A 16,038-nucleotide genomic window follows, 5' to 3' on the forward strand; every position below is an offset into this window, starting at 1 on the left:
TGTGCGGTGGTGGGGTGCGTTGGGTTGTGGTGTGAGGTGGTGGGGTGCGTTGGGGTGTGCTGTGCGGTGGCGGGGTGCGTTGGGTTGTGTTGTGAGGTGGTGGGGTGCGTTGGGGTGTGCTGTGCGGTGGTGGGGTGTGTTGGGTTGTGTTGTGCGGTGGTGGGGTGCGTTGGGTTGTGTGGTGGGGTGCGTTGGGGTGTGCTGTGCGGTGGTGGGGTGCGTTGGGTTGTGCTGTGCGGTGGTGGGGTGTGTTGGGTTGTGTTGTGCGGTGGTGGGGTGCGTTGGGTTGTGCTGTGCGGTGGTGGGGTGCGTTGGGTTGTGCTGTGCGGTGGTGGGGGGGGGGGGGAAGGGAAGAGGGAGGAAGGTGGGGTTTAGGAGGAGGTGGGGTAGCTCTGGGACTGCTCTGACACGGACACAGCCTTTTGTTGTCTCACTGTCTGCACCCTCTGAAGCGGGGGCTGGGCTGTGACTGAATGACATGGGATGCTCCGATACGTCTGTTAATTAAAGTGGAAATAAATTCAGCACATGGCACATTCGGTCACTGACAGACAGAGGGTGAGAGGTTTAGGACAGAGAGGATGGGAGGAAGTTGAGAAGATGGAAAGAGATGGAGAGAGTGTGGGTGGGTGGATGCTTAAATAAATAGAAGTAAAAAAGTGCCTGTTTGAAAAAATAGAGACAGTCAGATAGATGTTAAAATAGAGACCGTCAGATAGATGATAAAAGAAGCACGAGTCTGGGTGTGTTTTGGTTGTGGATCATTTAGTGAGGTAGTTTGACTTGGGAGTGTGTTTTGGTTGTGGATCATTTAGTGAGGTAGTTTGACTTGGGAGTGTGTTTTGGTTGTGGATCATTTAGTGAGGTAGTTTGACTTGGGAGTGTGTTTTGGTTGTGGATCATTTAGTGAGGTAGTTTGACTTGGGAGTGTGTTTTGGTTGTGGATCATTTAGTGAGGTAGTTTGACTTGGGAGTTTGTTTTGGTTGTGGATCATTTAGTGAGGTAGTTTGACTTGGGAGTTTGTTTTGGTTGTGGATCATTTAGTGAGGTAGTTTGACTTGGGAGTGTGTTTTGGTTGTGGATCATTTAGTGAGGTAGTTTGACTTGGGAGTGTGTTTTGGTTGTGGATCATTTAGTGAGGTAGTTTGACTTGGGAGTTTGTTTTGGTTGTGGATCATTTAGTGAGGTAGTTTGACTTGGGAGTGTGTTTTGGTTGTGGATCATTTAGTGAGGTAGTTTGACTTGGGAGTGTGTTTTGGTTGTGGATCATTTAGTGAGGTAGTTTGACTTGGGAGTGTGTTTTGGTTGTGGATCATTTAGTGAGGTAGTTTGACTTGGGAGTGTGTTTTGGTTGTGGATCATTTAGTGAGGTAGTTTGACTTGGGAGTGTGTTTTGGTTGTGGATCATTTAGTGAGGTAGTTTGACTTGGGAGTTTGTTTTGGTTGTGGATCATTTAGTGAGGTAGTTTGACTTGGGAGTGTGTTTTGGTTGTGGATCATTTAGTGAGGTAGTTTGACTTGGGAGTTTGTTTTGGTTGTGGATCATTTAGTGAGGTAGTTTGACTTGTGCTGTCCCAGGCTTTGCCACTTCCTTTATGTAGGCACAGTAGCTGTAGGTATCTGTGCCCATGCCCGGGTAGAGACAGATGGGACTTGAGGACAGACACCCACTTCTCAGGAAATTCACCAGATTGCGAGAGAGGAGGCAAGGCAGGAGGCTGTTAGGAGGAGTGTTTCTTTACCCTCTGGCCACCCTGAAGACACTACGTTTGAAAATGTAGTGAACAGTAGTCTTGTACAGATTGTCATGATTTAAACATTTGCAGTTCAAGGTTTCGTCAGTTATCTGTAACAGTTTGTTCTGTGTTTTTGTATATGTCCCAATCTTCTCAAATAGTGTTTTTTTTCTCCTTCACATTCTCTGAAGGTCCATGTTCTTATAAGCTGCATGACTAGCAGTATTTAAGACCCTTCAGAACCTCACGTCTGTGGGCAGTTCCAGAGTGCATGATCATTTTAACATCGGCTCTAAAACATCGAGCCTAGAATTCTTTTTTTCATAATAGTTTCTCTTCTTTCTATCCCGCAACATGTGATAAAGAGAATAGCTATTACCTTGATGGAAAAAAATCATTGATTTATAGATGATTCATTATTTACTGACTATTTCCCCCTCCCCCTTTCCCCTCTCCTTCCGACCCCCCCCCCCCCCCTTTCCCCTCTCCTCCGACCCCCCCCCCCCCCCCCCACCTTGTTCATATGCACCCAACTACTGAAAAACTCGATAATAATGTGCAAATGTCATTGATTCTCATAGCAGACTGTCAGAGACTTCAGCTGGGGCACTTTAGTGTGCATACGTGTGTGTGTGTGTGTGTGTGTGTGTGTGTGTGTGTGTGTGTGTGTGTGTGTGTGTGTGTGTGTGTGTGTGTGTGTGTGTGTGCTCTCCACTTTTTTAGTTAATAGGAATGCCCAGAGTATGCTTGAGTATGCTCCTCATATCCTTCCTCCTCCCATACCTTCCACCTCTTCTTTCTCTTCCCCCTCCCCATTACCTTCCACCTCCTCCCCCTTTCCCCTCTCCTTCCAAACCATCCCCCACCTTGCTCTAATGCACCCAACTACTGAACAGATCGATAACAATGTGCACATTTGACTCCAGCTGGGGCACTTTAGTGTGAATACTGACATGTGTGTGTATGCAAGTGTGTGTATGTGAGTGTGGTGTGCGTTTACGTGTGTATGTGCTGTGTGCTCCACCTTTTTTAGTTAACAGGGAGTGCCTGGAGTGTGCTTGAGCGCCCCACCATACCCTGCCCCACCCTCACCTTCCACCTCCTCCAACCCATCACCATCCAACTCCTCCTTCCCATCACTTTCCACCTCCTCCTCCACCTCCTCATCCTCATAACCTTCCACCTCCTCTTCACCTTCCACCTCATCTTCCTCTTCACCTTCCATCTCCTCATCCTCATAACCTTCCACCTCCTCCAACCCATCACCTTCCACCTCCTCCAACCAATCACCATCCACCTCCGCCTCCCCATCACCTTCCACCTCCTCCTCCTCATCATCACCACATTCCTCCTCATCTTCCACCTCCTCCTCACTTTCCACCTCCCCCTCCCATCACCTTCCACCTCCTCCTCCCATCACCTTCCACCTCCTCCTCCCTATCATCTTCCACCTCATCACCTTCCACTTCCTTCACCACATCACCTTCCACCTCCTCACCTTCCATCTCCACCTCCCCATCATCTTCCACCTCCACCTCCCCATCATCTTCCACCTCATAACCTTCCACTTCCTCTTCCTCATCACCTTCATCTCATACTTCCCATCATCTTCCACCTCCTTCTCCCCATCATCTTCCACCTCCTCCTCCCCATCATCTTCCACCTCCTCCTCCCCATCATCTTCCACCTCCTCCACCTCATCATCTTCCACCTCCTCCACCTCATCACCTTCCACCTCCTTCACCCCATCACCTTCCACCTCCTCCTCCTCCTCCTCCTTCTCCTCATAACCTTTCCACCTCCTCCACCCCATCACATTCCACCTCCTCCTCCTCCTCCTCATCTTCCACCTCCTCCTCACTTTCCACCCCCCCCTCCCATCACCTTCCACCTCCTCCTCCCCATCATCTTCCACCTCCTCCTCCCCATCATCTTCCACCTCACTACCTTCCATCTCCTTCACCACATCACCTTCCACCTCCTCCTCCCTATCACCTTCCATCTCCTCCTCCCCATCACCTTCCATCTCCTCCTCCCCATCATCTTCCACCTCCTCATCACCTTCCACCTCCACCTCCTCATCACCTTCTCCTCCTCATCACCTTCCACCTCCACCTCCTCATTACCTTCTCCTCCTCATCACCTTCCACCTCCCCCTCCCATCACCTTCCACCTCCTCCTCCCCACCACCTTCCACCTCCACCCCAGCACATTCCACCTCCCCCCCCTCCCATCACCTTCCACCTCCTCCTCCCCATCATCTTCCAACTCCTCCTCCCCATCATTTTCCACCTCCTCCTCCTCATCACCTTCCACCTCCTCCCCCACCCAGTTTCCTTCCACCTCCCTCTCCTCATCAACTTCCACCTCCTCCTTCTCATCACCTTCTCCTCACCCTCCCATCACCTTCTCCTCCTCCTCCTCATAACCTTCCACCTCCACCTCCTCATTACCTTCTCCTCCTCATCACCTTCCACCTCCACCTCCCATCACCTTCCACCTCCTCCTCCCCAACACCTTCCACCTCTACCCCATCACCTTCCACCTCCTCCTCATCATCATCACCTTCCACCTCCTCCTCCTCATAACCTTCCACCTCCTCCACCCCATCACATTCCACCACCTCCTCCTCCTCCTCCTCCCCATCATCTTCCACCTCCTCCACCTCCTCCTCCTCATCACCTTCCATCTCCTCCTCCGCATCATCTTCCACCTCCTCCTCCTCATCATCTTCCTCCTCCTTCTCCTCATAACCTACCACCTCCTCCACCTCTATCACATTCCACCTCCTCCTCTTCCTCACCTTCCACCTCATCCTCACTTTCCACCTCCCCCTCCCATCACCTTACATCTCCTCCTCATCATCATATTCCACCTCCTCCTCCTCCTCATCATCTTCCTCCTCCTCCTCCTCATAACCTTCCACCTCCTCCACCTCCATCACACTCCACCTCCTCCTCCTCCTCCTCCTCACCTTCCACCTCATCCTCACTTTCCACCTCCCCCTCCCATAATCTTCCACCTCCTCCTTCCCATCATCTTCCACCCCAGCACCTTCCATCCTCTCCTCCCCATCATCTTCCACCTCATCACTTTCCACCTCCTCCTCCCCATCACCTTCCATCTCCTTCTCCCCATCATTTTCCTCCTCCTCCTCCTCATAACCGTCCACCTCCTCCACACCCATCACATTCCTCCTCCTCCTCCTCCTCCTCACTTTCCACCTCCCCCTCCCATCACCTTCCACATCCTCCTCCCCATCATCTTCCAACTCCTCCTCCCCATAATTTTCCACCTCCTCCTCCTCATTACCTTCCACCTTCTCCCCCACCCAGTTTCCTTCCACCTCCCTCTCCTCATCAACTTCCACCTCCTCCTTCTCATCACCTTCTCCTCCCCCTCCCATCACCTTCTCCTCCTCATAACCTTCCACCACCACCCCCTCCCATCACCTTCGCCTCCTCCTCCTCATCACCTTCCACCTCCACCTCCTCATTACCTTCTCCTCCTCATCATCACCTTCTACCTCACCCTCCCATCACCTTCTCCTCCTCCTCATTACCTTCCACCTCCTCCTCCCAAAACCTTCCACCTCCTCCTCCTCATTACCTTTCACCTCCTCCTGCCCTTCCAATCACCTTCCGCCTCCTCCACTTCCACCTCCTCCTCCCCATCACCTTGCACCTCTTCCTTCTCACTTTCCACCTCCTCTTCCTCAACACCTTCCACCTCCTCTTCCTCCTCCTCCTCATCATCACCACCTTCCACCTCCTCCTCATCATCACCACCTTCCTCCTCCACCTCCTATTCCTCATAACCTTCCACCTCCTCCACCCCATCACATTCAACCTCCTCCTCCTCACCTTCCACCTCCTCCTCACCTTCCACCTCCCCCTCCCATCACCTCCCACCTCCTCCTTCCCATCATCTTCCACCCCATCACCTTCCATCTCCTCCTCCTCCTCACCTTCCACCTCCTCCTCACTTCCACCTCCCCCTCCCATCACCTTCCTCCTCCTCATCACCTTCCACCTCCTCCTCCTCCTCATCACCTTCCACCTCCCCCTCCTCATCACCTCCCCCTCCCATCACCTTCTCCTCCTCACCTTCCACCTCCTCCTCACTTCCACCTCCCGTGACATACCACCTCCACCTCCTCATCACCTTCCCCCTCCTCATCACCTCCCCCTCCCATCACCTTCTCCTCCTCCTCATAACCTTCCACCTCCCACTCCCATCACCTTCCACCTCCTCCTCATTACCTTCCACCTCCTCTTCCATCTCCCATCACCTTCCACCTCCTCCTCCTCCTCCTCATTTTCCACCTCCTCCTCCCCCTCCCATCACCTTCCACCTCCTCCTCCTCCTCCCGATTGACTTTACACCTCCTCCTGCCCTTCCCAGCACCTTCCACCTCCTCCACTTCCACCTCCACCTCCCCATCACTTTCCACCTCCTTTTCATCATCACCTTACACCTCTTCCTCACCTTCCACCTCCTCCTCCTCACATTCCTCCTCCTCCTCCTCAACACCTTCCACCTCCTCCTCTTCCTCCTCACCTTCCACCTCCTCCTCACCTTCCACTCCCTCCACCCCACCCCATCACCTTTCACCTCCTCTTCCTCCTCACCTTTCACCTCCTCTTCCTCCTCACCTTCCACCTCCTCCACCCCATCACCTTCCACCTCCTCCTCCCCATGATTTTCCACCTCCTCCTCTTCCTCCTCACCTTCCACCTCCTCACCTTCCACCTCCTCACCTTCCACCTCCTCACCTTCCACCTCCTCCTCACCTTCCACTCCCTCCACCCCACCCCATCACCTTTCACCTCCTCTTCCTCCTCACCTTCCACCTCCTCCACCCCATCGCCTTCCAACTCCTCCTCCCCATGATTTTCCACCTCCTCCTCCTCCTCACCATTTTGCTATTCAAATCCTCCCCCTCTCTCTTTTGGCTGGACAGAAAATGAGTTTCGGGGCAAGCTCCTGAATCAGCGTTGGACTCGAGGCGAGAGGATCAGCCGCTGCCAGCCCACACAGAGGCTGCAGAGTAGACCAATCAAGGTGAGTGACAAAGCACACCCTCTTTCTCCTCCTCCTTACCCTCCTCCTCCACAGCCCTTCGTGTCTGCGTGGGGGGTGGAGGGGGCTGCTGGACGGTGCATTTCAGGCAAACAAATCAAACAGAACATCAAATCCTCTCTCATGTCTACCCAGTTCAGCCTACTATAGCCCAGCGCAGCTCAGATCAGCTCAGCAAAGCTCAGCATTTTACTTACATAGAGTTCACTTCAGAGCATTTTATGTAGACATCAGACAAAAAAACTCAGGATGTCCTTGAGCTGCTTTTATTTTTTCCCGATATTCCCCCTCATCAGCATAAAATAAAACCTCTCTCTCTCGTTCTCTTTCTCTCTCTCTCGTTCTCTTTCTCTCTCTCGCTCTCTTTCTCTCTCTCTCTCTCTCTCTCTCTCTCTCTTTCTTTCTTTCTTTCTTTCTCTCTCTCTTTCTTTCTCTCTCTTTCTCTCTCTCTCTCTCTTTCTCTCTCTATCTTTCTTTCTCTTTCTCTCTCTCTCTCTCTATGATGGATGTTCCCCTCTGTGTGGATATATTTTCTCATACATATTAACACAGGTAGGGAGGAGGGAGGAACAAATGAGAAGGAGGGAAAGAGGGGTTGTCCCTTGGGTCTAGTAAAAGCAGTTTAGCTACCCTCTGATGGCCAGGGTTCATCAGAAAGGATGGCTTTTATTGATTTGGTAGGATTTCCGGAAGTGGAGTAGCAGTTACAGGCTCTGCTTTAAATAGTACACTCAGTTGGATTACTGTTTATCAAACAGTGAATCATTTCCAACATATTTCCTTGTTGTGGAATGGAATCAGTGCATTGATCTCCCATGTACTGAAAGACTTGGAAGACATGATGTCTGATAAAACACAAACGGTATGACAAACATTACATACAAATGCACATATGAGTGTGTAACACTGTTGGCTCTAGTAGTTCCTCCTCCTCCATGGTGTGAATTATTACAGTGAGGTTTGACACATAGCAGGGATCCAACATGGACGGAGCGTGCCTGGCCAGGGAACCGGGCCTCTCTAATTGGCAGTTGCTGTCCGCATGTCATTTTCGAGATCTTTCTTGCTGGTTGCCTAGTCATTGCCCCCAAGCTAGCAATTTACATATAGCTGTCAGAATGCAGAGCAGAGAAGGCCTTCCTGGCTGTACGGCACACAAAGAGGGACATAATTGATCATGTAACACAGTCTGTAGGGATGCACAGCCCTCCTGTATGAGTTACTCTGACAAAACCCTCTCCTCTCTCTCTCTCTCTCGAAGCCAGGGAAAAGACTGGCTGTCTGAGCACCATATATATTTCTCATTCAAATAATGTCATTAAAAAAACAACAACACAGGCAAAGGACAGGTGTGAACATACATTAAAAACAGCCCTTTGAATCAGATGATTAAAAAGAAGGTGAATTGCCAGCCTCATTCCACCTGGATACATTCAGAGTGACTTTGTGTTCATACAAAATGAACCAGAAAAAACAACGCTGAACTCCGACGTGCTTACCTATTTAAATGTGTGTAGCTATGGTTACGCAAACATGAAAGCAACACGGGCGCCTTTTCAATCCCGTCTGATTCATGTGATCAACGTGGGGAAAGAAGAAGAAGAGGAAGAAGAAGAGATGGGAGAAACAGAAGTGTATACAGGCTCATCATGGATAAGACACAGCCTCTCTGCAGGGCTGCCCCCCCCCCCCCCACCCCACCCTGTGTCACATGGGTCACTGAGAGTGAGGGGGAGAAAGAGAGGATCTAATACTCAGTCTCTTTCCAATGAAAAAGACAAAACAAAACCAGTGTTCATTATCTTGGTAGGGATTTTTGATTCCCTTTAAAACGTTCTGGTCATGCCACACACGGGCCGTGAGTGGAGCACAGAGAGTAACCTGCTCCCTGTTAGTTTGGGGCACAAAGCCAGCTTGTTGCACTGGGGCACATTAGCAGGGCCTGGGGAGGAGGGAGGGCTGGGGCCGGTGGCCCCCCACACTGCACCTGTACCTCAGCCCGAGACGCAGGGCGCCCCCCCCCCCCCCCAAAAAAAAACACAACAGACTTCTTATCCCCCTCTCTCCTCTTCCTTTCAAAAGGAAATCTATTAGCAGGAAGTGCCAACGAGAGCAAAATAAAAGACTAAAGAGAGACAGAGATGTTTGAGTTCACTGTGGCCCTGCCAACTCCACCACTGACTGTGACAAGCAGCTCAGTGCTGGGGCGAGGGGGGGGGGGGGGGGGGGGGGGGGGGGGGACAAGGGGGCATAGGGGGACAGGCCATAAAAGACCCAGAGTTCAGTAATCAAAGCTAATGTTCCCATTGTGTCTAAAAAAGCATCTGATAGCTTTAGAGTGTGCCTGCCTGGCTCTGTTAAAGAGATGTTGAGTGGTGAACGGGGAACGATGGTACCCGGGGAGGTGTGGCCGGGGGTCAGTTGCACGGGGGGGGGTTCACACCTGCTCTTTTGTGCCGTAAAAACACTCTAATTGAGTGAACCGGGAGTCCCTAAAAGAGAAATGACAGTGATTCTGAGCAGTGGTATTTTTGTTGTTATTGTTATTATTGTTATTAGTGTGTTACTATGGTCAGTTATGATTACCATTCCCTCTGCTTACATGGCCAGGTCCTCATATATGTAGGCATTGCATATTAATTATTTTTGCATTTCTAATCCGCTCAAGTGGTTGAAATAACAGGGTTATGGACAAGGGGAAGGTCCTGGGTGGTGAGGGGGGAAGATCGAGGACTGGTACTGTAGGAGGATTTAAAAATAAACCACCTGCTTATTTTCTCTCCCAGCTGAGATTTAATATCAGTTTTTATTTCTCTTTCAATTTGATTTTTTATCTGTGTAACGTTCCATTGATTCATTTGCTGTTTCTCTCGCTCAATCTCACTCTCTCTCTCTCTCTCTCTTATGATGATGTATGGCAACAGTAGGAGAGGTTGGAACACTCCCAGGTTAGGGAGAGAGGGGGAGGGGAGAGAGGAGGAGGAGGTGGGGAGTAAGGGGAGAGAGGAGGTGGGGAGTAAGGGGAGAGAGGAGGAGGGGAGAGGGGAGGGGGGTGACATTGTGTGTACTCTGTATATAATCAGATCAGATGTGGATATTAAGTTGGATACATGTAAGTAGACATGAATTTGAACTGTAACAGTGAGTGGGTGCTAGTCTGTAATGGCTGCTGTTCTTCTGTCATTTCCTCTTCCATTAAAACCTGTCCTGACCTGTCCTGACATGTCTTGACTCTCTGTGACCTCTTTCCTTTGTGACAGATGAGTGTGGAGAGTGATGACAAGCGAAGCACACGCACGCGCTCCAAGGGAATCAGAGGTGAGTTCAGCTCTGATGCCACAGGGAGGCCTGACTATGGGGAGAGAGATGTTCTCCAACATAATGAAAACTTAATGGGAGGCCTGACTATGGGGAGAGAGATGTTCTCCAACATAATGAAAACTTAATGGGAGGCCTGACTATGGGGAGAGAGATGTTTTCCAACATAATGAAAACTTAATGGGAGGCCTGACTATGAGGAGAGAGATGTTCTCCAACATAATGAAAACTTAATGGGAGGCCTGACTATGAGGAGAGAGATGTTCTCCAATGGCCATAATGAAAACAAAATGGGAGGCCTGACTATGGGGAGAGAGATGTTCTCCAACATAATGATATTTCTAAAAACAAGCTCTTATTTTTAATGCCCCGATCGATTCCCTCGAGCAGCCAACAGCTCATAGTGTTGTTGATCATAGACTATGATTTTTTTTTAAGACAATTAAATCGCCTGAATGAAATGCAGTATTTTTAACTGATGTAGACAGTTTTTCTCTTAGTTTGATTTCACAATTATGATAAACTAAACTGCAATAATTAATGCTGAAGTCTGCATGTATATTTCTTCTGATCAGCGCAGAGCAATCTGACTGATTTAGGTGTCCTTGGGTGTGTGTGTGTGTGTGTGTGTGTGTGTGTGTGTGTGTGTGTGTGTGTGTGTGTGTGTTCTGTTTGTTGTTGCCTGTGTGTGTGTAGGTCGTTCATTTTTCTCCCGATAATGAATGTATATTTTTATTTCTGTATATGTTTGTATTTTTTGTATATATGTATTTCTGTATATTTCTGGTTATTTCTGTGAAGAGGCCTCCAGGGATTCTTCTGCATTTGTGATGTATTGATTGTAACTAGTTCCTTCTGCAGTGCAGCTTTCAGAAAGCTGGTTCACCTTTGCTCACGGTCAGTTGTTTCTCGTCTCTTATTGCTTCTCTAGTTCCCACCGAGCTCGTTGGACAAGAGCTGAGGTAAGCGCTATACAATACTTCATCCTGTTGTACGTTGTTTGTCTCTCTGGTGTGTATCTCGCTAAACGGAAACGTTACATTGTGGTCTTTATTTTGTCATACTGCACATTTCAGTCGTACAGACGGCTTGTCACATGAAGAGAGAATGATCATAGCATCCGTAGTCCCTCCGTGGTTTTACGTCATGGTCCAAGTTGAACCCTTTAATATACTGCGGTGAAACAGAAACCTCCTCCTTCTTCTTGTCCTTGTTCTTCTTTTTCTTCTTCCTCTACTCTTCCTCTTCCTCCTCTTCCTCCCCCCCATGAGCATAACCTGCATGGTACTGGGTTCATCATCTACTGAACCTCATCAGTCATGACCCAACCAACCATTCCCTGGGGAAGCATGTCTTTAAGAGTAGAGAGGAGAAGAGAGGAGAGAACTCATCTACTGAACCTCATCAGTCATGACTGTGAGGGCACCTGTAGTCTGTGAGGGCACCTGTAGTCTGTGAGGGCACCTGTAGACTGTGAGGGCACCTGTAGACTGTGAGGGCACCTGTAGTCTGTGAGGGCACCTGTAGTCTGTGAGGGCACCTGTAGTCTGTGAGGCCACCTGTAGTCTGTGAGGCCACCTGTAGACTGTGAGGGCACCTGTAGCTGACTTCTGAGAGGAGGGGAAATTAACGAAACGCCTGGCGTAATCTCTATCACATGAAATTGGATTGGCCAGCTTGATGGATGACACATTTGTTCTTGGTTACTACCACCTGCATTTCTTTGTGTGTGTGTGTATGTATGTGTGTGTGTGTGTGTGTGCTTTTTTATATTTGTTATTTTTACTACCTTTTTATTATTTTCTTTCACCTGTTCTATTATCATCAATTCTCCAAGGGACAAAATGTGTAAAATGTGAAAATGTATCTCTGACTCCATTCAGCTGCCCCACCCCTGGATGCCATGGCTCTGGCCACATCAGTGGGAGATATTCACGACACAGAAGGTAGGGCAGCCAACCCCCACCTACCCCCTCAGCCCCCAGCCCTCCTGGGTCCCAGAACGACCCCCACCTACCCCCTCAGCCCCCAGCCCTCCTGGGTCTCAGAACGACCCCCACCGACCCCCTCAGCCCCCAGCCCTCCTGGGTCCCAGAACGACCCCCACCCACCCCTCAGCCCCCAGCCCTCCTGGGTCTCAGAACGACCCCCACCCACCCCCTCAGCCCCCAGCCCTCCTGTGTCTCAGAACGACCCCCACCTACCCCCTCAGCCCCCAGCCCTCCTGGGTCTCAGAACGACCCCCACCGACCCCCCTCAGCCCCCAGCCCTCCTGGGTCTCAGAACGACCCCCACCGACCCCCTCAGCCCCCAGCCCTCCTGTGTCTCAGAACGACCCCCACCCACCCCCTCAGCCCCCAGCCCTCCTGGGTCCCAAAACGACCCCCACCTACCCCCTCAGCCCCCAGCCCTCCTGTGTCTCAGAACGACCCCCACCGACCCCCTCAGCCCCCAGCCCTCCTGGGTCTCAGAACGACCCCCACCTACCCCCTCAGCCCCCAGCCCTCCTGGGTCTCAGAACGACCCCCACCTACCCCCTCAGCCCCCAGCGCTCCTGTGTCTCAGAACGACCCCCACCGACCCCCTCAGCCCCCAGCCCTCCTGTGTCTCAGAACGACCCCCACCTACCCCCTCAGCCCCCAGCCCTCCTGGGTCTCAGAACGACCCCCACCTACCCCCTCAGCCCCCAGCCCTCCTGGGTCTCAGAACGACCCCCACCTACCCCCTCAGCCCCCAGCGCTCCTGTGTCTCAGAACGACCCCCACCGACCCCCTCAGCCCCCAGCCCTCCTGTGTCTCAGAACGACCCCCACCTACCCCCCTCAGCCCCCAGCCCTCCTGGGTCTCAGAACGACCCCCACCTACCCCCTCAGCCCCCAGCCCTCCTGGGTCTCAGAACAGTCCTGATATGTCCCTGTTTGACACAGAGTTCTACGTCGCTCCATCTGTCTTACCAAGAGGACCCCTGTAGACCTGGGGCCGCTCGCTGCGTCGTGACTCCAGCTTATTGGAAAGATATTACAAATTCAATTTATTCACATGTGTATTCATTCAAGAACCAATTTCCAGATGAACCGTGTTTATAGATTCCCTCCACTCCCTCAGTTTTCTAGGTGAGGGCTTTATTGAATTTGATCCTCCACTGCCTCTCGTTGTGTGTTCATTAAAGTTCCAGTCAGTTGGCTGTGATTGGTTCTAATGTAAGAGCGAGAACAGGTCTTTCCTCCAGGCATAGTGCAGTACACTCAGAATCCCTCCATTATTCATCTCAGATCTCCATGGCATTTTAACTCATTGATAGGCATGTTTGTATTTTTGTTTGGTTTGTTTTGTTTTGTTATGCTTGGAGTTTCTACCTCTCCAGAAGCTATGTTTGATGCTCATGACTGAAGATGCACCCCTCAGGGTTCTCTGTAGTGTTCAGCCTCTTCCCCTCTCTCCCCAAACACCTCCCTCTCCACCTCTCTTTCAAACACCTCCCTCTCCCCCTCTCTTCCAAACAACCCTCTCCCCCTCTCTTCCCAAACACCTCCCTCTCTCCCCAAACACCTTCCTCTCCACCTCTCTTTCCAATCACCTCCCTCTCCCCCTCTCTTCCAAACACCTCCCTCTCCCCCTCTCTTCCAAACACCTCCCTCTCCCCCTCTCTTCCAAACACCTCCCTCTCCCCCTCTCCCCAAACACCTCCCTCTCCCCCTCTCTTCCAAATAACCCTCTCCCCCTCTCTTCCAAACACCTTCCTCTCCCCCTCTCTTCCAAACACCTCCCTCTCCCCCTCTCTTCCAAACACCTCCCTCTCCCCCTCTCTTCCAAACACCTCCCTCTCCCCCTCTCTTCCAAACACCTCCCTCTCCCCCTCTCTTCCAAACACCTCCCTCTCCCCCTCTCTTCCAAACACCTCCCTCTCCCCCTCTCTTCCAAACACCTCCCTCTCCCCCTCTCTTCCCAAACACCTCCCTCTCCCCCTCTCTTCCAAACAACCCTCTCCCCCTCTCTTCCCAAACACCTCCCTCTCTCCCCAAACACCTCCCTTTCCACCTCTCTTTCCAATCACCTCCCTCTCCCCCTCTCTTCCAAACACCTCCCTCTCCCCCTCTCTTCCCAAACACCTCCCTCTCTTCCCAACACCCACCGCTCCCTCTCCCCAACACCCCCCTCTCCCTCTCCCTCTCTTCCCAACACCCACCGCTCCCTCTCTCACTCTCTACCCCTGTTCCCGTGCAGTGTGCTGGGCTGCCCATTAGCCAGGAAGAGACGTCTGGCGGATGCTGAGGCAGAGCAGGAGCAGCCATCTTCTAAAAGGAAGTCCCACCCTCTAAAGCTTGCCATGGACGAGGGCTTCAGCGTGGACAGTGATGGGAGCAGCGAGGACGAGGGGGAGGCCAGGGAGGAGGAAGAGGAGGAGAAGGAGAAGGAAGAGAAGACAGAGGAACAGCCACAGGAAGAAAAGCCAGAGGAGGAGCAGGAGGAAGAGGAGGAGGAAAAGGAGGAGAAAGTGACAGAGCAGAAAGAGGAGAGCATAGATGCAGATGAAGGTAAGTACTGTACTCTGTACTGTAAACACACACCACCATGACTCACAATGAACCAAGTGATCATGATGTGTGACGCATTATATTAAAGGGCACTGTTTATTAATGATGATATCATTCGAATCATGACAAGGAGGGAGTGGATGACAGAGAGGATGATGGTAACTAAATACCTCACTCCGTCTCTCCTGTCCATTGCTGTTTCTAACTCACCGACGTGTCCTTGACTCTCCCACAGAAGAATGCATGATCATTGAGCCGGGATCCAGTAAAACAACATGTAAAGCTGAGGAGGGGGAATGGCCTAAGAGAGCGGACTACCCCAGCTACCATCAGATCCTAGCCAACTCTCTACTATACCTGGGCGGAGTCCCCGACACCGCAGAGACCACCTCACAGGAGCCCGTTACCATGGTGACAGAGAAGGATATCACAGCTGTGGAGCACGCCACGGTGGCAGTGGAACACCCAGTAGAGGAGGAGGAGGAGGAGGAAGAGGAGGAGGAAGAGGAGGAGGAAGAGGAGATTGAGGAGGAAGAGGAGGAAGAGGAAGAGGAGATTGAGGAGACAAGGGAGGCTGTGACACAGAAAACCTTTGAGCACCCGTATTTCACTGGAGACATTCACCAGCAGCAGGACAAGGCTGAGGAAGACGAGGAGGAGGAAGAGTATGAAGAGGAGAGGAGAGAAGCAGAGCACCAGCCACAGGAGATCCTGGATGAAGAGGAGGAGGAAGATGACATTGAGGAGGTGGATGAGAGAGTGCACCCTGTCGTCCTGCCCACCTCTACCTCCATTAGCAGCAATGCAGCAGCTCAGGGACCAGCCACACAGGGGGACAGAACTAGAGAGCACTACATGCCCAAAAGGATCAGCCTCCTGGAGAACTACAATTCCCACAGGACCAGCTCACAGGAGAACTACAACCCCCACAGGACCAGCCTCCTGGAGAACTACAACCCCCACAGGACCAGCCGACTGGAGAACTACAACCCCCGCAGGGCCAGCCCACTGGAGAACTACAATCCCCACAGAGTCAGCCCCTTACAGCACTACATCTCCCATAAGGCCTCAGGAGCCTCTGACATAATCGAGGTGCGCTCAGAGGATTCGGGGAAGGACTATGAAGATGGTGATGAGGAGGAGGAGGAGGAAGATGATAGTTTGTCTCAGAGGTGGACTGATGAGTCAGAGACGTATGATATGACCCGGGGAAATCTGGGGCTCCTGGAGCAGGCCATCGCCCTGAAGGCAGAACAGGTGAAGGGGCCTCGCGACCTCCTCCTCCTCCGTCACCCCGCCGTCACCCCGGAGCTCCACCACCGCTACTTCAGCATGGACGACCGGCCCAAACACCTGAACGCCATGCG

General features: G+C 51.6%; 1 protein-coding gene across 1 annotated transcript in view; it reads left to right on the forward strand.

Moving 5' to 3' along the window:
• The first annotated feature begins 6,700 nt into the window (after positions 1–6,700).
• myt1b (myelin transcription factor 1b) overlaps positions 6,701–16,038 on the forward strand; it is a 37,575-nt gene continuing 28,237 nt past the window's right edge. The window contains exons 1-6 of the mRNA XM_055891296.1: positions 6,701–6,801; positions 10,080–10,137; positions 11,069–11,099; positions 12,021–12,083; positions 14,361–14,671; positions 14,907–16,030. Of these exons, the coding sequence (XP_055747271.1) occupies positions 10,080–10,137; positions 11,069–11,099; positions 12,021–12,083; positions 14,361–14,671; positions 14,907–16,030 (1,587 nt within the window). The 5' untranslated portion in view covers positions 6,701–6,801. The remainder of the gene's footprint in view (positions 6,802–10,079; positions 10,138–11,068; positions 11,100–12,020; positions 12,084–14,360; positions 14,672–14,906; positions 16,031–16,038) is intronic.

This window comes from Salvelinus fontinalis, chromosome 31 (genome assembly GCF_029448725.1).
Source record: "Salvelinus fontinalis isolate EN_2023a chromosome 31, ASM2944872v1, whole genome shotgun sequence".
NCBI classification, from domain to species: domain Eukaryota; kingdom Metazoa; phylum Chordata; class Actinopteri; order Salmoniformes; family Salmonidae; genus Salvelinus; species Salvelinus fontinalis.